The sequence below is a fragment of the Centruroides vittatus genome, unplaced genomic scaffold (assembly GCF_030686945.1).
Source record: "Centruroides vittatus isolate TY-2023 unplaced genomic scaffold, ASM3068694v2 contig_1031, whole genome shotgun sequence".
In the NCBI taxonomy this organism is placed as follows: Eukaryota; Metazoa; Arthropoda; class Arachnida; order Scorpiones; family Buthidae; genus Centruroides; species Centruroides vittatus.
In genome coordinates, this window is record NW_027120669.1 from 581,384 (window position 1) to 604,411 (window position 23,028).

Below are 23,028 nucleotides of genomic sequence, written 5' to 3' on the forward strand. Positions count from 1 at the left end.
ATTAGCTTGGTAATTATTGGAAATTTTTCCTCTGACCAGTTTAAACATACTGTTTTCAAGTTATTTTATTTATTTTTTAAGAGATAGATAGCATAATAGTATTTTTATAGCATAGTTATTTTTACGGGTACGCAAGGTAATTTGGGTAATGCAGACCTTTTATATCTAAAGGCAGTTTTTCCACTTTTCAAAAAGTCATATTAATTTTTCTCTTTCAGTTTAAACAAAGATGGCTCTACTATCAACTATTATAATACATAAAAATTTAAAATATCAACTTAATGAGTGTGAGTGTAAGTAAGAATATGCCCAATGTAGAGATAATTTTCAGATTTGTTCCTTAAATTTATAATTACCAACTTAAAAAATTTTTAAATTTGCCAATAATTTGTCATTACAAATGTAATTTATTGACATTATTCCATGAAAAAATTTCTTTCACAACTTGTTGCTAGATTTTTTTTTTAAACTTTCCTAGCTGTTAAGATTAATAATATAAAAGTTATATTTTAAATAAAATCATAATAGATAAAATTTGTGTGATGCCATCTGTTATAAGATTATTATAAAAAAAAACTTGAGGGTAGTGACAAGTTTTATAAAAAGTTGTAAATGTTAATAACAAAATCTTCATTAAGTCCTGTCAAAATGTGACACGACCCATCTCTATCTCCCTACCCCTCTACCTATAACCACCAAAATTTAATAGTATCAAGGCCCCTTATACACAAGCTACTGTGCCAAATTTCATTTCTCAATCTTTAACCTATTTTGAGATATAACAAAATATACACACACATACATGGAATGTTTTCCCCATTTTTTTGACTTGGGTTAGGTCTCAAAATGGAGATTTGCACAAAACACAGGTCAAACCTGACAATTCTAATCCTTTCCTGGCTGCTATGTATATATAACAAGGAAAAGTAAAATGAATTCACGGAGAAAAAACTATAATAGTAAATAAAGGTTTTTCTAGTTAACTCATGCTTTCTGTTACTAGTTTAGATGTGTCACAATTTTTTACTTAAATTCCTCTGTCACAATGGGATGCATTAATTGTTTTGATTATTTAAGTTATATCTAAAGCTAAATTGGCTTAGAAATGTTTACTGGAGAGCCAAAAAATGGTTAATCATAATCCTTTGACATCTTTGTCTCTTGCATTTGTGCATGTAAATAAGACTCCTAACACTCAAGTAAGATTTCTATTCTTTCTGGATAGTTTGAACTTAAAAATCAAAAGAAAACAAACTATGAATGTTTTATAAAGTCTTTTATTAAATGTCAGTAGATTTCTGAAATAAAGCCTGTTTGAAGTTTTGATCTTCATTCATCTATAAAAAATTCCAGAACAATAAGAAATGTAAGGTATAGATTAAATTAAAATCTTTCTAAAAAAGAAAAGTTTACTATAATTTCTTTAAATTAAAAATTATTTTATTTAAACTTACAACTATTTCTTAGTACGGTGGAACCTCGCTTAAAGAGCATAATTCATTCCAGAATTGCACTCGTAATGTGAAAACACTCATTAAGCGAAATAGTTTTTCCCATATAAATCAATGTAAAATATGATGTGTTCCATGCCAAAAAAAAAAAAAAAATACTCAAATATTTTATGTATAATGTTTGTTCAAAGAAAATTATACAATGTACAGTACAGTACATTGGAATCCTGAACTGAATACATGTTAACAGTGTAAAACGCTAACTTAATTTAATTATAATATTAAAAACTCTAATTAGAGTACATAGTAATAATGAAAAAGCATATAGAATGTTTTTTTTTTAAAAAAAAAAACTACAAGTTAATTCGTGCACAGACACGATTCGATCTGTTGTGTTGCTTCAGCTGAGTCAGAGATATGCATCTAATTCGTTAGTAATAAAAATCAGATATAGAGTTGAGCACCTCACATTTAAGTCTTTCTTGAGTGTGTTATTTTATAATTATTTTTTTAATCAAATTATAAGTGTATATTTTCTGTTCATGTAAGCCAATCTTGATTTTTTGTTCTTGTCCCTGAGGCTATCTATTCATATTTACACTGATATACTACAAATTTAATCGTAGATGCAAAAATATGGCAAGTAAACAAACTACGAGACAACTCTTAGTTGGTGTCCTAGGTAATAACGCAAACTACAAGATGACTCGTAGTTGGCAGTCAATGTGTTAAAGAGTACGAATCATCGTCATCTTTTTTTTCTAGCGTGGAATAAACCAACCTGGAATGTCAATTAGATTTGCAGAAAAGAAAAAAGTCACAGATAATATGTCTGATAAACATGCCAAATGATATGCCAAACTCTTGGGCTATGTAAAAGCTATAATTAAATATTAGAAATTAATTAATTTGGAAGCATAACTGCCCATTTCTAGTCATCTTATATTAAATTTAATGATTATAAATAAATAATTTTTAATTTAGACATTTCTAAAATTTAATTTGTAATTGGTTATTAAATTTAATGAGATGGAAGCATAACTGCCCATTTCTAGTCAAATTAATTAATTTCTAATATTTAATTATAGCTTTTACATAGCCCAAGAGTTTGACATATTGTTTGGCATGTTTATTATACAACAGGCTATGGTTGTTGATGTTTATAAGTGATGATGTGTGTGAACACAAGTTTGGAAAAATGTGTGATCACAAGTGACACTAAGATGTTAGTGGAACGAGTGCTAAACACAGACTGATGAAGCATGCGCACAATCTGTGACTTCCCCTCTCCTGGTCACTCATTATGCAAAACATCACTCAAGCGAGTCAATTTTTTACAAGTTATTTTTGCTCATTATGCAAGATGCTTGTTAAGTGAGGTTTCACTGTATATAATTTTCTATATAACAAAATTAAAAGATAAAGAATCTAAAATAAATCTGTTACATTTATTTCATATTTTAAGCTATTTCTAAATACATTCTAATTCATTTTTATTAATGAAATTTGATAATTTTATTTAATATTAATTTTTGTTTTCTAATGATATACAAATATTCCTCAATTTTAAACAAGACCATTTGTACTTTTAACATGTTTTGTGGGAATTAGTTTAGTCTAATAGTTTCAAATAACTAATCAGCAAAATTATAGATTTTTTCCCCCTTAATTTAGTGAAAGGATGAATTTATGAAAATGATTATTGCCTACAACATATTTCTGACTTATAATTTGGTAGTTAGAATCTGAGGAATGTCTGCATAAAGTAATATATTGCATAGTAATGTTACATTATATAAGAAATGAAATTTCAGATTATTTCTAAATGGCATGACATTTACTTTCTGTTTTTAATATTGACAGCCAGACAAATGAGTGGTTAAGGTAGTAGCCTAGTACTCTGAAGTCCCAGAATCCAGAATCTAATCTGGACGGGCCAAAACGTCCCAGGAATTTTTTGGGAATGGTTCGTCCAGATATGTCTGGACCCATCCTTCACCAGGGTGACTCATTATGGACCTGGCCAAACCCATAATGGGCTTGCTACAAAAAAGGTCCTCTTAATACCCACAGGGCAGAGAGAGTTTATATCTATTATTAAAAATTTTTATTATGTTGAAGAATTCAATATTATAAAACCAATTTAAACAATACATACCAAATTCTTTTGACTTGGTATTAATTATGTTCATTATCCGAATCTTCACCTTCGACAGAATCTAAAGTTATATTTGATATGTCTTAAATCACTTTTTTCAATTTGTAACTGTGATGTTGATTAATATGATAAATGAATAAAATATATATAAAATTCAACAACTAAATTAAGTTCATTAGTTAAAATAATAGTTTTGGTCAATTAAATGTTTTTTGACCATGTTAAATGAACTACAGTAGAGAGTCGTTAATCAGAACCCCGGTAATCGGAACGATTTTCACTCAGACTGTGTCATGCTGAATCGAACGTTTTTGATACTAGATTTACTTCTAAAGTATAATTTTCATGTTTTTATATTCTTCAATATATTTATTTTTGTTTGTACAAAATGAAGAAATAATTTTTAACGATACGATAGCCTCGATTATTATTATAAAAATTTTCGTTAGGCTTAAAATTGACGAAAATTCAACACGAAGTGACGCAACGGAGAAAAATTTGAACATCGGACAGGTTAATATATTTTTTCGTACATAATCGGTAATCGAACAAATCCCTAATCTGAACAACCCCAGTCCCCAATTGATTCCAATTAACGACTCTACTGCATCTTCAGGCACAAGGGATATAAGAGGAATGTTAGTGTGTGCATGCTAGGAAAATGGGATAGAGTAAAATAGCCAAGAAATGGTTCATTTCCTTTGACAGCAAATTGAAAATTGAATAAACTGTCTGAAAATTCAAAAAGATCAAGAAAAATAACAATTAGGCAGCATTTTTATTTCTAATGTATTAACTGACGACTATTTGTGATTTTTATTTTGAAATTTTTAACAATTATAATATTATCTGAGAAAGAATTAGTTTTTAAAATAAACAATAATAGTTAATCTTACTCTTTTATATCTTTAATAAAATTACTACAAATGTACTACACCTGATATAAAATTACAGCCGCCTATCATTTTTTAACTGACATAGGAAAATTAGACTAATAAAACACACGCTAGTTCTTTCAAAATTTTATACGATTTTATATATAAACAAATTTATGGAATAACGTCATAGATAATTTAATTGGGCGAATGTTCTATGTTGAAATTAAAGTACCGGCCAACTAAAACTTTTTGTGTTGGGTACAATAATTGGATAGCTTGTATTAGTTGTCTAATATAAGTTATCCACTAATAAAATGTTAAATATTTAGTAATATCACTACAATTTTTCTGTTATTTTGCCTTCGAGTACAGTACCTAATATATATAAAGAATTTTCTAAATATTTGTAATCTTTGTTTTAAAACGTCTTGATGAAACTGTGTGTTGGAATTTTATTGAATATTAAGAATGTTCTGTTGACATATGAGTGATGCCAGCCAATCACCATTCCATTTAGGACATTCTTAATAACAAATCATTCTAATCTATTTATTTTCTTTAGTGAGGAAGAAAAACATTTTGTTTACAGGACGCAATTGCTTGCTATGAAACGGATGTGTAATCTTTCATATACTCCAGCTAAAAAATGAATACAAGAGAGCTATTTGCATAAGTTACTAGTCTGTATGGCAAAAAACAATATTTTACCTGGAATATATTACAAGGAACATTTTGTTTAATGTTTACTAAAAGACAAAATGTACAGAATAACTGATCTCAACTTCTGTATTTTCAACTTTGGTTTAGAGAAATTTGGGTTTAATGTTATCTATGGTTCCAAAATGGCAGCTCATCTCTTATTCCAGCAAATAGAAGAAACAGTGGGGATGCACGTTCTAACCTAACCTAACCTATTCTAATAATTATGGTAATTTATTAGAATAGGTTAGGTTAGGTTAGAACGTGCATCCCCACTGTTTCCTTTCTTCTATTTGCTGGAATCAGAGATGAACTGCCATTTTGGAACCATAGGTAACATTAACCGAAATTTGGAATAAATTTTGGTAACTGACTGTGTATATTTATCATTAGATATTTCAGTATTAACCTAAGTTTACTTACGATCAGAAGGTTGTTTTGACAGTTGAACTTTTAATATCATTTGAGTTAAATCAATGATTACGTCGTGACGAATGTCTTTTGATGCCTAAAAAGAATTAAAATTATAAATTTTTAAAATTATAACAAAATATAATAAAACTTAATTAAAAGATTACTCTTTTCAATAGCTTTAACCAAAAAAATTCAAATATAAGTATCGGGCAACTATTTATTGAACATGTACATTTTTACAAATAATTCTTTCTCTTCCCCCTTCTAAATTGGCAAAATGTTGTATTCCTTATATTTTCCAGTTATATCTGACGACTGTATTTTTATAATTGTTTATGAAAGTTTATTTTTTAAATTTTTACAAAATGCATTTGAAAAGCACTTTGGCAATAACAATGAAAATTGTTAATAAATATTGCAATGTCTATATTCCATTTTCTGACATTAATTGTGCTTAAACTTGATGATCTGTTTGTTTACTTAATTATGAATCTTGTATACCTGGATATTCTATGACTACAAACCAGCAGTAGCTTGTGATAAGTATTGCAGAATTGCAACACTCCCAAAGAAAAATAAAATCACAAAATAGTCTCTTAATTTTTATCACATAGTACTTATATAAGTATATAATATACTGATACTAAACCAAACGACTGCCGTAATTAATTGGGCTAATAGCAAAATAATAGATTAATTACAGCGATCGTTTGGTTTAATTGTATAAATATACACAATTAAAATTAATATTTTTTAACCAAAACCAATACTGATGAAAACAGTATATGAAAGAAAAACAATTTCTATTAGGGCAGCTGCTTGCTACAACAGCACTGTTACAGTTAATAGTGCTATGAAGTGCTTGAGATTGCAATGCACTGTTTAGCAGTGCTGTCACAGAAGTTATACTGTAGTAATTATTAATATGAAAAAATAAATTTTGAATCAAATTAATTTATTGATAATTTTTATAACATTCTTGAGACATTTGAATGTAATGCAACAAGCAAAATACTTACTAAATGTTTTATTTTGAATTTACGAAACTTGTGTATCCCCAATATTCAATACCAATATCAATATACATATTTAAAAATTAATTTTGCTGTACTTAACAAACTTATATATATAGTTTACTATGTGACTTGTCAGATAGCTATGAGCTGCCACTGTTACATGCTGATAAAATAATGCACATTAGTTTTTCTGTCCAATGTCCCAAAATCCTTTGCAAGACTAGAGACATCTATTCTTTTGAAAAGTTTACCAAAAGGAGTAAAGACTGGTTTGTGTTACATGAGTTTTGATACAGAGTGGTTTCACACACTTAAATCTCTTAGAAGTTTTATTATTTACTCTATAAAAATACACTCAATCAAATGTGTGTGAGAGAGAAAGTTTATGTCTGATTTAATAAAAGTATGACAATGATGATCATCAAATGGATTGTATCTTGTAAATCTTGTCTAATTGCAAGTTTATGGTTTGGTAGAAATGGATTATGACTTAAGGCATTGGTTAAGTGGTGGGCAACAATGGATGTTCAAAGAATTGGTCAACTCTTGGTTTCAATGCTGTTCTTGGGTCAACTGTCACTCCCTTCCCTGTTTTTTTTTTTTTTTTGGTGAGTTGGCTCAAGCAGAAATATTCATTTTGATGAATGGTCCTTGTATGGCACCCAGTGATGCCACACAAGGATATTTGGCATTTACAAAGAATTTTTTGATTTACACATTTGTCTTAATGGATATAAAAGTATGGCTTTCACCTATAAGTGTTTGCTAATTTCTCTAGCAGCATTTTAATCTTCTGAGAGTAAAATGTTGCTAGATGCAAATGCCCGAGATGTGTGTCGACAAATAAAAAAGTGGATTAAAAGCAGGATGTAAAGAAAAGCCTTGTGTCGATTATACTGCACTTCATCACGTAATGGAAACAAAATGTAAATTTTTACAATTTTTGCTTTAATCTCAGAATTTTGCATTTATTTAAGCTGGGAGAGTTTATAAATTGTTTAGAACAATTAAACATAAAATAATAATATATAAAACATTAATATATTTATAACGTATGTAATTGAAAGGGATGAATGAAATAATCATTATTTTTAAAAAATAACTGGATTAGTGAAAAGTCTAAAACTGATAAATTTGATCTTGTTTATTCTGTTATTTAATTTGAATAATCAATAATGTCTTGAACAGCGGAGAGTTTTACAGTTAAATTTCATAAACATAGTTGCTATTTTTATATTTTTGAGTAGTCAGAATTGTTATCATTTGCCATTCTTATTAAATTCAATTTGCATTGTTTTACAAAATCTTAATGCACCTCCATTTAGTGACCACTCAACTCACGAAATCTTATCTTTTTTAAAAATGCATGTTTTATATTCTAATTTTAATAATTTATAACCATTTACAAAAAAATAACATTTATTATAACCTGAAGTAATTTTTCAAAAATTTTTATGAATTTTGTATAATATTTAATTTAAAAATACATACCATATTTAATTCATAAAATGATCCATAGTTATCCTTATTATATTTTCCATTATTTTCTGCAAAATATTTCTTCCCATAATTGTAACCAACTTGCTGAAAATAATTTTTAACATTACTAAGAATACAGAAAGGAAAACCAATTTTATAAGTATTAATAGTTAACTCTAGAAATAATTGAATTGTTGAAATATAAGAAATCTGTCATTATAATTAATTAAGATTTTTCCTTTTTCTTATTACAAAAAGAATTTTATATTATTTTCCCCAAAATTATCTTAAAAACTTCAATAAAATTCTTTAGATAATATAACAAACTATATATTAAACTGGATCTACAACATCATATTTATATTTTCTTTTAAATTAGAGTGATTTATTGTTGCATTTCTAATTGCATTTACCCATGAATTCCTTTCCTTCTTTTACATTGTTTTAATAGATTTCTTCTAAAATATAGTGTAGATTTGCTATTTCATCTTAAAGTATAATGTGGTATTCACCTGCTGTTTTTAATTATTTATTTAGTGCATGCCTGTCTTTTGTTTATTCCTTTCTTATTGTACTAACCCTCCACACAATTTCTTGGCCAGACATGCTTCTTTATTTCTTGCTTTCCAGTTCCAATGCTTTATTTTAATAGGCCTCAGTCCATAAATTGATTTATGGAAAAAATTAATTGCCTGAGCTTGAAAAGGGAATCTTATTTTTTCTATTGCTGACTTGAAAAAGACTAGACAAATAGTGTCTGGATTATTAAGCAAGTTCAATCAACCATAGAACAAGAGTCAAGCCCTCCTGAAAATTGTGAATTTTTAGAGTTTGGTTCATTATTTTCTTTTGAATTAGATATATCAAGAGAAAATTGTACTAGATGACAATAACTGCTTGGTGTCAACAAGAGGGTGAAAACTCTTGCAGAGTTGGAGTTATCTGTTAGAATCTCTAGATCCTCCTCCATTGCCAACCATAACATATTTCCATTTTCTCTATCTTAATCTAAAGAAAAATATATATAAAGAGTGGTTTCAAAGTTAATAGTAGTGTAAAAATTTTTAAAATTTATTTTCAGGCCACTACATTATCATTGTTTATTGGCCACATGCATTTGTACACCAATCAACAATTTAATCTTGTTAAAATAAACTTGTAGTTGATAACATTTATGCACACGTAAAACAAGAAGATTCCCATTTTTATTGTAATTATATTCAATAGCTTTATTATGATATTCAAACTATAATACTAACTTAGAACCTGAACCAGTATCTTAAATGTTTTTATAGTTTAGTAAGAATCATTTCTTTTGTCACATATAACACACAATTTTAGTAATTTGTGTTTTTTTTTAATTAATTATTTCATGTAAAGTATGCAAAACTGAATACAAGATTTAACAAAATAATCTAATTATAATTAACTTAATGTTCAAATTTAGAGGGTTTATAAGATATGATTTTTCCTTCTGATATTTAACCAATTTCTTCTGAATAATTTCTGTTTTCTATACATAATTATAATTAGATAACAATCATTTAATCACATCAACTTAATATGGAACGTAATAATATATAAACTACAATATAAAGTTAAATTATATAACAATGATATGAAGAAATACTTTAATGATTACCGACCATTAATGATGATAATTACATCTATATATATATATCATAATCCATTAGTAATTCTAAAAAATACATGAAACCCAATTATTAAAATTCTTAGATAATATGATAATAAATGCAATTGTTTAAAAATTTTACAAATATCATTTTGATATCTTCAGATTATTTAAATTTAATATACTAGAAAAGCAATGTTTAGTTACCAAGTTTTTAAATAACTGTCCTATAAAGATTTTGAACATGTTCACGATTGGGGTGCAGAGTATGTTCAATCATATGAATGATGTTTGGGGGAAATTTGTGATAAAATGTAATATTATGGCAATAGCCATGAAAATGTTACAATAAAATGGAGTAGCATCTTGACAAAACTTAAGACATTAATTGGGGAAATTCACCAAAATGTAGGAAGAGCTTGTGTTTTAAAAGTGAAATTAGAACATTCGATGTCTAAATGCAAAGCTAAAAAAATTAAGTTTGCACGGACATTGTGAGAATTCAATATATCGTTGATATTGTCATACTTATTCGATAATTGTTATCGAATCTACTACCCGAGTAAATCTCCACTTACACTATCTCAAAGGCGAAAATGATGCATTCCTATGATCTACTGACCTCTTAACCGAGCGATATCAAAATTGACGGCAAAGAGTCAGTCACGGCTAATTCTTCCCGAGGCAAGAAGTTGCCACCCAGCCCCTAATGTTAGTCATTGCCCATTCCTCTTGGACTAAGGTCTTCAAATTTTCTGTGCCTGAACAAAATTATACTCAAGCGGATTTCACCATCTACCAACGGCGCCAGTGAGGATGAACCTTCCTGACGACCTTGGCCCAGACTTTCCCAATCCAGAACTTTCTGAACCCTTCAAGAATGATAACGGACTCCATAGTCTCAACGATATCTCTCTCTCTTGAGAACCACGAAAATATCTAGATCTATTTTAGTTTGATTTATTATAACTCATTAATGATATAAATTGTATACAATGTATTGTCCTTTACAAATAAATGATTGTTTAGTTGACCTGGCATCTAAGTGATTCACTTCCAGGATGTCATCTCTCAACCCTCCTCCATCCCAAATCCAATCGCCCATGCACGAGGCCACTCGTGTGACCTACATTTTAATGCTGAATCAACACGCTGTCTTGGCTTCCATCTCAATCCCAACGAGGCAATAAAGAGTTGCCGACCCTCCGGTCACAACATTATGAGTGTGGGAGGCATTGTGAAGTGATGTTGGCTATAGTGCTTGGCATGTACGAGAGGAGTCCCCAACCTTATACCAAATTTCCAGTTTTTGAATGTTAAGAAGTTCATTAATTAGTATCCTGCATTAAAAGTATCATATCCAGGCATTGGTAGTGATACCTGTTGCATTTGACTTTAATTTTAATTCCATTAATCAACATATTGCATCAAGTTTATAATTGTATATGCTATCCTATGATGATGATATATGCTTAAACTAAAGTGTTCTTTTAATCTAAAAAGTTTTTACATTAATTTATCGGTTTATCAGTTATGCAGAAATTATATGGTGGACCTATTTAATTATTTGTAGAATTTAACTAAAATACAGTAGAGCATCGATTATCCGACTTAATTGGGGACTGGGGTTGGTCGGATAACTGAAAAGTCGGATAACCGAAAAGCATGAAAAAAATACATTATTAGTATAGTGTATTAGGCCTGGTTTAAATACTAGCATCCCTTTCATGGTCGAGCCAGTGCTGCCAGCTAAAACATGCAAAAATTTAACAAAAATAATATTAAAGTAGCCAAGACATAACCAAATATTGTAGCACCACATCACTAGTGGACATTTGAATTTGCCAACTAGAACGCGGTCGGATAATCGATGCTCTACTGTATCTTAAACTAATATTAATTATTATTAATCCCATCATAAAATGTTTTATTCTTTTATGTTCACATAAGCCTATTGTATAAAATTTTTGCATATTTTATTATTTGTAAAATTAAATTTGAACTTTCCAAACTATGTAGTAGTAATTATTAATTCATTCATGAAATTTTTATTTTCTGTGCTAATGTACAAGAATTTTGGGTTCTGAAAATATTCTGCACCCATGGTTTACAGTAACACAAGCAGTGATCTTGGTCATACAGATAAGAGTTTGTTCCAATACATCACTGCTTTGCTCATTATGATGTCAAGACATGCAACACTCGTGTATTCAATAAACAGTTTGTTGAGAAAATTTAAAACATGTTAAGGCACTAAATTATGACATCTGTCATCATATCTGTAGGAAATAATAACTTCAACAATAATTATTACTTTTTACTTCAAACTTTAAACATGCAGAAAGTGAATAATGCTTACTTTTATCAATTCAATTTCATTATTTTTATCACATACTCTTATTCAATTTTATAATAGTCACTATTTTTTGGTTTTTTAGATATATTAATTATATAATAATTACTACCTTTAAACAGTCTACAATAACATTAATAAAAAACTAGAATTCATCCACCATTTCTATAATGTAGTTCAACAGATTTAACAACTTTCAGCTGCATTGAATACCTTATAGTTTGAAATGATTTTAGAAATGTTTTATTGAAATCAGTTTTTCATCACCAATTTATATGTTAAACTTTGAAACACACGCCATATCAATAAGTAATAATTCTTGTTATAATGACTTGCCAACAGAATTCAATTTAGTTCTAAGTTTCTATGAAAATATAGTATTTTAAAATTATGATATTTATATTTTTGTGAATAAAGAATATTTGTTTTTTACTTTTTACCTGTATAATCACTAATAGCTGACATGATTTAATCAAACAATTGCTATTCTCATAAATTATCTGATTAAATATAAGAATTGAAAACAGAATTAAAATATAGATACTATATAGATTTTTAATTAGACAATAATATAATTTTAGATTTCTATTCAGTGATATAAAATACTTACAAAAATTTCATCAAATTTATCAAAATCTAATGTATCATACGAATCTATTGGCGGTCTGAGATAAGTACAATAATTGCTATTCTTTAATTGTTCTAGTTGTCTTTGACAGCATATATAAGCTAATCTGGACTGGATTTCAAAAACATTTGGAATCTGAAATTGCAATAAAATATATTTCAATTATTTTTATCATATATATGAAGTGTTTAATTCATAAATTTTCTGTAAGAAAGAAACTGTGTGATCCAGCAAAAAATAATGTTTTGAGATATGTTATAAAATATGCCAATAGAAAATTAATTTTTTTGAAAAGATTTTATATTCCCTTTGGAAGAAAATTCTGAATTCAATACTATTTATATCTTTTAATTACAATTTATATACATAACAGAAACTTTTTAATCATTTAAATTGTCCAAAATACTACGCATGATTGATTATTATTTAAATAGCAGTTTAATCCCAACATTTTGAACTGCTTTATGAAGCTTTCCACAACTGTTTTGAAATTTATAATAGTTCTTTATTTAAACAACACAGTTATTTAACAAATAAATCTAAAACTAATAAATATTAATTAAAAATTTAATGATTCAACAAGAAAACAAAAATTGCTATAGTTTGAAATAATGTATAGCAATAAACATCTTTAAAAATAGCATTTAAATTAATCAACTGATTGGATGCTATAGCATTCTTTGAGGCATTGAACATCAAACTTTGATACTTTATAATTACATAATGTTTAACTTTTTTTGAGTTTTCAGATTTTTCTGTAATTTATGAAAGAATACCTTTTTAACTGACCACATCACTGTTTTTGTAAGAGATTTTTGTACTCAAAATATTCCGTGTCAAGTGAAGCCAAACTGTAGTAAAAAAAAGAAAAACTACAAAAAATATTCAAATTTATTGTCAGTATCAATGGCTTCAGATTTTGTCATTGATCAATCTTGCATTAATTTTTTTCATTTACTCAATCATAAGATACAACTATGGATACAACTATACAACTGTTACTGTCTGAGTATGATTTACATAGATTGCTACATTTGAGAAATGTTTGTCTTCTAGTTACAAAGTTTATATGTGGGTATAGAACCATAAACGACTAACTATGGAACCATAATTTTCAGAAAACAGTGTGAAAATTGGAAGACACTGACCAAAAATTTGCTATTTTATATAACTGATGTTTTACATATCTTCTTATGGTCACAAATACAAGGTGTGTCTGAAAAGTTCAGTGAATGGTCTCATAAAATAAAGGAAACAAGAGATACAAACAAAATACCTTTACTGGCATTCAAAGTAATCGCCATTAGCAACAACACACATTTGACATCGATTGTACAGCTGCTGGAAGCTGTGAGCAAACACTTCTTTCGGTATTGCACGAAGCACCGTTGTCACACGTTGGATCTGCGCAATGTCAGAAAAGCGTAAGCCTTTCAGGTGGAGAACAAGAAGAAATCTGCACGTGCCAGATCTGGAGAATATGGAGAGTGTTGAACTGTCACCTGGCATGTAGTGAGAAAGTGCCGTAATGTTCACACGTTGCTCCATTTCGCAGTGACACTCCTCCTCACACTGACTGCATTGCATTGTTTGCTGCACGCACTTCTGTTTAACTGTCGTGATGTCGACGCTAGGGGACACTAGTTGGCAAGTCTCTCACTACGTCTGCGTGAGCACAACATCCTAACCAGCACGGTTATTCAACTATGGGACCATTCACCAAACTTTTCAGACACACCTTGTAGAATATGTTGAATATAGTAGGAATATTCTATCATTGAAAAACTGCAAAATTTAAAGTTAACTGCTTATGGTTCTATACCCATGATATACAGTACATTCATTGCCATAAAAATTATCACACCAAAAAGTTGTTGTCAGAATTGAATGAAATTATACATGTATGAGCATAATGGTGATATAAGTAAGTGATTACAAAATGAAAGCAAAAGGATCATTTATTGCAGGAAAAACTACAAATGAAAGGAGGTTCTAGTACCCTGTTGGGCCACCTCTAGCATGAATACACAATTTGATGGAGGCTTATAGGTGCTGTATGATGTCCTTTGACAGTGGTCCTCTAGTTTGGCCAAACTCCTAGGCTGTCCAACTTGGCATCCCAAGTGATCCCAGCCTGTTTGATCAGTAACAAATCAGGGGACTGGTAGGCCAGGGAAGTGTGGCAATGTGGCAGGGGCAGTCCTGTGACATCCTTGCTGCAGGTGGCCAAGCATTGTCCTATTGGAAAATGGCTCTTGATGTGTTCTTCCATGAGAGGCAAAACATGTGTCACTAACGTACCACTGGGCTGTCATGGTGCCTTAGATCACTAATAGAGGTGACCAGCTGTCATACATGATGGCACCCCAGACCATCACACTAGCTGTGGGGGCAATGTGCCACTTCAAGACATAGGCAGGATTAAGGCATTCACCACGGGGTCTCCAGACAAACATGGCCATCATCAGTGCCCAAACTGATTCTGGATTTGTCACTGTAGATGACCCAGTTTCAATCCATTATGGTCCAATCCTGTCAGGAGTGACACCACTCCAAATGGAGACAATGGTGGGTGGCTGTCAATGGCAGCACACGTAATGGCCACCGTAATACCAAATGTTCCTCACCAGGTGCCTCAAAATGGTACAGACAAACACAGGGGCCTGTAATGATGCCACCCATATTCTACAGATAACAATATGGTCATGCCATTTCCTTTCTTTGCCTAGCTAAAATTGGTAAGATGCCACTTTTTGCCAATAGTAGTGCTTTGATCGCACATTGCTCAAGCTTTGTAATATATAAATGGGGAAATGAGTTATCTTTTCTCTAGCATGGTTTTTTGCCATTTTTTTCACAGTAATTTAACTAAGGTGAATACAGATTATTATGATAAGTACAATATTTCTATCTAAAACTACAAATAATGTAAATTCATATCTTATTTTAGTTGAAGTTCAGAATAATGCCCAGATATTTTTCACCTGGTTGTAAGTCAGGCTATACTGCATAAAAAGGTGATGGAAAATCTGAAAAAAAGGCATTTTTAAAGCCAAATATTGGTCAAGTAAATCTATGGAATCTTCACATACCGCAATTTGATGGAAAGTTAACAACAAAATCAAGTATGTGCAACCTTTATTTTGATGTCAGATTTTTGAAAACATTTCAGCACACAATAGATGGTAATGTTTTTCTATAAGTAACAGATATGTATTATCAATGGTGTGGCTTCTTTATATTGTTTAAAAATCAATTTCCTTAAAAAAGATCTTTCTTTTAAAAAATAATTAATGAAACTTCGCAGTTAAGAACAACCGTTGTTATTTTATCTGGACCACATTTCATCAGAGACAAAGACTACTGGGTGTTATCTTCGTTATTCTTTATTTTACTATGCATTTCGGGTGCAAGGTTTTGGTGTAACTTGCACCCTTCAACAGGTGTTACATTTCTTTTTTTACATTTAAACATCCAGTTACACGGTGTTGATGTTTTGTCCCCTAAGGTATTTCTAACTTTAGAAATGCCTTAGACAGGATGCCTTTGTGCACTTTTTTATAGGCCAAGGGGGATGCATTTTAACACCCTCTGCTGACTTTATGCAATGGGCCATCATGCTATAACTGTGGTCGTTTCTATATCTACTTGACACTTATCTTCATGCCAAGTTTCGCAACAATACGACAACTCTTTCTTGGTGTGCTAACTTTTAAGGCAATGAGTGTATTAACTGACTGAGTAGTTGGTGAAATATTGATTTAAAAAAAATATCAAAGTATTGAAAATAATTTTGATAATAATGTATCCAAATTATCTCATACTAAAATAAGCAAATAGAAAAAAATATCTCCATATGTTTGATATAACTTTAAACACAAAAAAATCAAAGAAAAACCTTTATAGATGTCCATGATAATGGCAGCATTTTAAAAATTCCTAATGAATCCCCATAATTGGTGAAGTCAGTTTCATTTTGACTTCCAACATCAATAGCCAAAATATTCTGAGCTTCCATTCTCTTATGCATTATGTCCCCTGTGATGTAAAAGTTTTAATAAATATTTATTAAATCTATTATTTTGAAAATACTTAAAATCACATTTTAGAAATATGTATTTAAATTAAATCATAATATGTTATCATTTTTCAAATTAAAAAATATTTATCATTCTACATACACTGCCAATATTTTCAAAATTTTCTTATACAGTATACCACACTAACTCAGACTTCACGTAACCTGGACAATTTTTTCAAAAAGTTTAACAGTAATTTAAAATTTCTTGACGACAGAAAAATTATAATTAATGAGTATTTTTGATATTCGGAAGTCTTTGTAAAATACTGTGCATTATATTACTGTATTTAGTAAGTTACTAAAGACTATATACTGCTATATACTTTACTGTCATTAAATTTTTGAACACATTTTTTGTAATAATAAATTCAACATGTTAACTCTCTTGTATTTTTATGGGTGAAACAGTGATTATTATTATTATTATTATTATTATTATTATTTTTCTTGTAACAAATAAGCAGTCATGAGGTGGCATCTGTGCTCAGCACACCACTTTTTGGTTCAGACTTTAAAACAGATTGAAGTAGTAAGTAACTTTGTCTATTCTTGTGGTGATTTTTGAATCACAACTCGCAATATCTAACAAAGCAGTATAACCTACTAAAGTTCAGTAATATTTCTGTATAGAGCTGATTATAATAAATTACTGTACTGTATATCCACCATCTTGTTTTCCCCATCACCAGAGAAGATACCTCGCTAACTTGGACTTTCATACACTTAGAAAACCTTCACTCCCTATTAGTCTGAGTTAGTGTAGGTTTACTATATACGTGGTACGATCCAAAAGTTTGGGGACTGCAGTAATCTATGACAACAAAGGCATGTATTTGAAGTTACAGCATATGAAATGGATTCTACCAAACCACCTCTACGTGTTCAGATTAATTTCACCCATGTCATGTGATTAAACCGTGAGCGCTGCTGTTTTTTTCTGGAGATAGTTACCTTCGTTCTGCGACGTAATAAAAGTGGAGTTTCAAGAACAACCTCCAACATTTTGACTTTGCCATGGTAGAATCACCGTACACCTTTCTTAGCAATTTTAAAGTCTCCGTAGGTGTTTTACCTAAACGCTAACAAAATTTAATGTTGGAGGTTGTTCTTGAAACTCCGCTTTTATTACGTTGCAGAACAAAGGTAACTATCTCCGGAAAAAAACAGCAGCGCTTGAGGTTTAATCACATGACATGGGTGAAATTAACCTGAACACGTAGAGGTGGTTTGGTAGAATCCATTTCATACGCTGTAACTTCAAATACATGCTTTTGTTGTCATAGATTACTGCAGTCCCCGAACTTTTGGATCGTACCACGTATATTATTATTAATATTAATAGTCCGTCTACGATAAAAAAAATAGACAAGTTAATATTTATTTTGTGTGCAAGTTCATATAAAGTTAAAAATGAACAAATACAATTTAAATCATTATTGATGTTAATTTAAAAGTTCTCATTTCATTAAGTTAAAAAAAGTTCAAAAAACTATTACAGAACAAGTAAAATTGATTTTTTTTAATACAGAAAATTAGAAAAAAAATATCATTTGGCACTGTCTTTCTTTTACATTATGATGTAGAATCTAAGATCAAATGAATGCATTCTTCAGCCTGAAATAATATAATGACTGAAAGCAATGCATTTATATAGACTTTTTCCATAAAAAATTCTTAAAGTATTAATCAATTCTAAATATACCTGGCAAATTGTTAACATAACTACCATCCATTAATAAATGTCCATCTAAAGGATCAATCATCGGAGGATGCAATCCTATAATTGTCATACTTGCTCTGACATACTTCCACAAGATACCTAAAGAGAAAATGGTCCAAAAAAACCAATAAGTAATTAATAAAAAAACAACAAAATACTAACCTGGTAAATTATTGACATAACCACCATCTAATAATAAATGACCATCTTTGGGATCACACATTGGGGAATAAATACTGATAATGACATACTAGCTCGAATATAATGCCATAATGATCCTATAAATCATAATATATGTATATAATAACTAAAAATATTAAAATTAGATCCATTTAGTTTTTATTTTAGAAATTTACAGATGTATAAATAATTAAATGAATAAGTCATATTAGATGTATACGTTTTATCATGAATTTTTGTAAAAAGTGGTTGCTATTAGCCTGATCATAATTGGTAATAGAATCATACCAAAGCTACTAACAACTAATTTTTGTTTTATCTTCAAATTTATGTACAAATTTATGCTTGAACTGCATAAAATATGACATAATACACATAATTTTACTTCACTGTTATAGAAAGTAACATTTATATTTTTAAACAAAGTTTTAAAAAATAACATTTTTACTTTCACAAAATTTAAAAATACTTATATCAAAAAAATTAATGAATGACCTGATCTTGTATGACAGTTGTGAACTCTTCTATATTCCAAAAGAAACCATTTCAAGCTGGCCAGCAGTTTGATGCAATTCTGTTGATATGATCCTGGGCAAAATTGTTAAGATGAAGTACCTTCTGAGCCCAGGAAATGCTTAATGGTGTCTGAGTTTTATATACTGCATTAAATCCAGGTCAGGGTTTTATAAGTTTAATAGTATACTGTTTTTGTCTGTAAAACTTACTGCTTTGTGTAATTGTGATGTTTCTTGTTTTCTGTAAAAAAACTCTTGCAATGTATGTACTTGTTTGTAGTGAAGATTTAAAATATACACAGTATTTATAAGGACTCATCCTCCCTCTTTACCAGGAAGAGTCAGCCTTTCTATAAAGGATTTAGGGTGGTGTTTTGATAATGTTCATGTTTTCTTTTGCATGTTTCATGTTCTGTAATCTCTGCTGAATAAAAGAAAAGCTATGTTACTAGCATGTGTATCCAAAACAATCCCTCAGCCACAAAATCCGATTGATTTTGTGGCTGAGAATTGATTTATGCCAAACTATTTTTGTTTTTGTATAGTAAATTATAATCATTATCTGAAGTTGTTACCTTTTACTTTAGTTCTTTTACTCTACTATGTTCTTCTTGAGGTATAAGCAACTTTTAATGAAGTTAAATACATAATTTTACACGAAAAGGGAACTAAACTTAACATTGAACAACTGAACAGAATTCACAAAATTAAAAACATCTATTTAAATTTGGAATTTCTACACAATTTCTCTCAACTAATTAAAACCACAAAAATATAATCTACCACATACATATAAAATACTTCACTTAAGATTTCCACTATACTTTTTTCATCACTAAAAAAAGACAAACAAAATAGAAACAGTGGACAATGGACAAAATAATGTTTACGACAAACACTATGTAAAAAATGCAGTGACAATTTGCATTGTCATTAGGTATTTATTTTGCTGTAGATTCATACCCTTTCTCAACAGCTACACACTGGCTTTGTTTTTTATCCTGCACAGAGTATAGTTCTGTTTATGTGCAAGTGCCAAATGAGTATGTCAGTACTAGAATGATATATGTATTAATTGCTTTAAATGTGTGTTTGAATTCTGCTATGTTATTAATATTGAGTTTAATCTGCTGTTGTATTCTTTGGTTGTTATTTTTTATTTGTGTATGTTCTGTAAGTTTGGCCTATTGAAATTCTAAACATTTGAAGACCTCATCCTCACTCCATGGCTGCAACTACAATGAGTGCTGTGAACAGTTTTCCACAGAACTGTGGCTATTTTTGAACCTACTCTACTCATACACTTGCGTGCAGCTCTTGCTGATATTTGAACAGTACCTGCATGTTGACTAGTTTTATACCTTCACTTATCAAAAATCAGATAACAATATGCTGCTTTTCTTTTGTGTACTGACATGACAGGGAAGCACTGTTATTTTCTTGGTCTATTGTCTTACATTCTCATGCATCAATAGTGTTGCCAGTTGAAGTTACTATTAAAAGTTTCATGTGTCAAAATTACTATGATATCTCTTTCTCTCCCAAATTTAACTACCTTATTCACCGAATTTTCCCCGTAAAAATTTAAATTAATGATTAAGAATAATTAAAAATAATTAAAAAATAATAAAAACGAAAAAAAAACGAAAGAAATGTGTTAATTTTGAAGAAAAAGCTTCAAAGTACAATTTCCTTTTTCTCGCCTATCCGCGAAATCTGACACTGATGAGTCATTGTTTACACAGCTGGATGACCTTGAGAACAGCTGGTGTCGTCTTTCGCGGGACATTCTCATGAAACTCTCGGGAGGAGAAGGGTAAAAAGTAGGGTGAATACTAGATGGTGGTATATTTCTAAATATTTTTTTTTAATTACGATTTTAATTGATATTTCCGACCCCCCCGACTTAATTAAACGTAATTATAAAAAAATCTATTAATTAAAAAAATTAAAAAACTATTGGATGTTGTTTTTGACATCAGAAAATAGCTTTAAATAACTTTACCGAAGTAAAATCGACGCACTAGAAGTTTAGAAGGATGAATGAAGTTCCAGAAAAAAATCCCATAAAAAAACAATTAAGCGTTAATTACGGTCATTAAAGGTTAATTAAAATCGCAATAAAATTTTTTCGCGCGGGTAAAAATTTTTCAAAAAATTTGGAGACTTAGAAAACATTCCAAAGATCAAAAAAATTTTTTTCCGGGTCCCAAAGTACCGTTTTCTATTGTCTTACATTCTCATGCATCAATAGTGTTGCCAGTTGAAGTTACTATTAAAAGTTTCATGTGTCAAAATTACTATGATATCTCTTTCTCTCCCAAATTTAATGACATTTTTCCAGTTTTATATTAAACCTGCCTTATATTTTATTAATTTATCTGTATTTAAATTATGTAAAGTTTTTCTAGTGTTTTGATGTGTATATTTTGAGTATTTGTGTTCTCTATGTGGGGTCTAAACCATATATTTAGTGGATATATTCTTGAAATTAATTTATGAGTGTTAGTGTTTTCATTGATGCGTGTTATGCTGTGTACATTTTCATGAGTGACTGCTGTTGAGGGACTGTCAATGAATGTCTGAACTTTTGTCATTTAATGTTTGTTTAATATGTTCAAGTGTTGTTTGTGGACTAAGATTGTTGTATATAATTGTTCTTTTCTGTTCAACAATCCTTTTCTCTAGAGACAGATGTGCACAGGTGGCAAAATTAAGGCAACATTGAATGACAGGTTCAACCAATCATCCATTTTAATTGTCAAGATCAAAAGATGAAATTAGTTGCAGCTGTTGTTAACATTCAATAGCACCTTAATATTTCTGTCTGTATGCGTGTGCCTTAATAGTGAATAGTAGTATTTTTGTGTAAATTTGTCATGTAATGTCTATCTGCATGCTGTCATGTCTGTTTCTAGTTTTATGGTGGGGTAATAAGTGTAAATAATGAATATATTCATATTTCAAGGCAATTTCATAATGTGCATGGTTTTTAAGTTAAAAATATCATTTAAGAATTTACACATTTATCAGCATTTTTTATCTTTTCAAAATATATTGGAAGGTTGCACTTTGAAAAGATAAAAATGCTGATAAATGTGTAAATTGCTAAAATTAAAGCTTTTTTAAATTAAAAATATTGTTTGTTTACTATAACAAATGTAACTGATATTTACAGTACATTACTACCAAATAAGAGTTTAAAACTATATTTTGTGTATGGGGTTAGTTTCATGTGCACCACTTTTTATCTTTAAAATAGTAATAACACATATTTAACTTTAAACTTATGCATTTTCAAATATTCAAAAGTACCTCACTATAATTACATCAATCTATCATCTTATGAAGCTAAAATGTTACAAATTAAAACAATTTTTTTGTACTTACCAATTTCATGAACTCTCATTGAACTATTTGTAATGTCTGTTGACACAGTAAAATATGGAAGCCATAAATCTTCTATTTGAGTATTATTAAAGATTTTTTTTAAATTTTCATTGAAGCAACTTCCTATAAATAAATTTTGTTTTTAATGGTCAATATAATGGTTTATATATTAAAGTGAATAGGAAATTTTGTTAACATGAAACCATTTTAAAATAATCAGTGTAATTCTGAAAATTTAAAAATTATCTTAACATTTATCTTAATAAATAAAACAACTTTCTGGGTTTATATATGTTGTAAAAGATTTTCTTAAAATTTTAATTACAATGCCACAACAAAAATAATCATTTTAATTTCTTATAATTATTACAAGTTTAAAATTTTTAAAAATTAAGCAATTAATTCTAATGTGGTCCAGGGATCACGTGTTCTG

At 29.3% G+C, this 23,028-nt stretch overlaps 1 protein-coding gene across 1 annotated transcript; it reads right to left on the reverse strand.

Annotated features, from left to right (window-relative positions):
- Positions 1-1,259: 1,259 nt before the first annotated feature.
- On the reverse strand, positions 1,260-22,732 carry LOC136990802 (patatin-like phospholipase domain-containing protein 7). The gene is made up of 8 exons (XM_067289232.1): positions 22,596-22,732; positions 18,493-18,609; positions 16,608-16,747; positions 12,692-12,844; positions 8,108-8,200; positions 5,610-5,694; positions 3,610-3,670; positions 1,260-1,337 (listed from the first exon to the last, which is right to left on the reverse strand). Exons 1-7 carry the CDS (start codon positions 22,612-22,614, stop codon positions 3,630-3,632), a joined length of 648 nt encoding a protein of 215 aa, XP_067145333.1. The 5' UTR covers positions 22,615-22,732; the 3' UTR covers positions 1,260-1,337; positions 3,610-3,629.
- Between the last annotated feature and the right edge of the window lie 296 nt (positions 22,733-23,028).

Coding starts and splice junctions, on each gene's coding strand:
- LOC136990802 (XM_067289232.1), bottom strand. Junction 16,748..18,492: donor TTATGTTAACAATTTGCCAG/GTATATTTAGAA, acceptor TTTACATCACAG/GGGACATAATGCATAAGAGA. Junction 8,201..12,691: donor ATAAATTTGATGAAATTTTT/GTAAGTATTTTA, acceptor AATTATTTTCAG/CAAGTTGGTTACAATTATGG.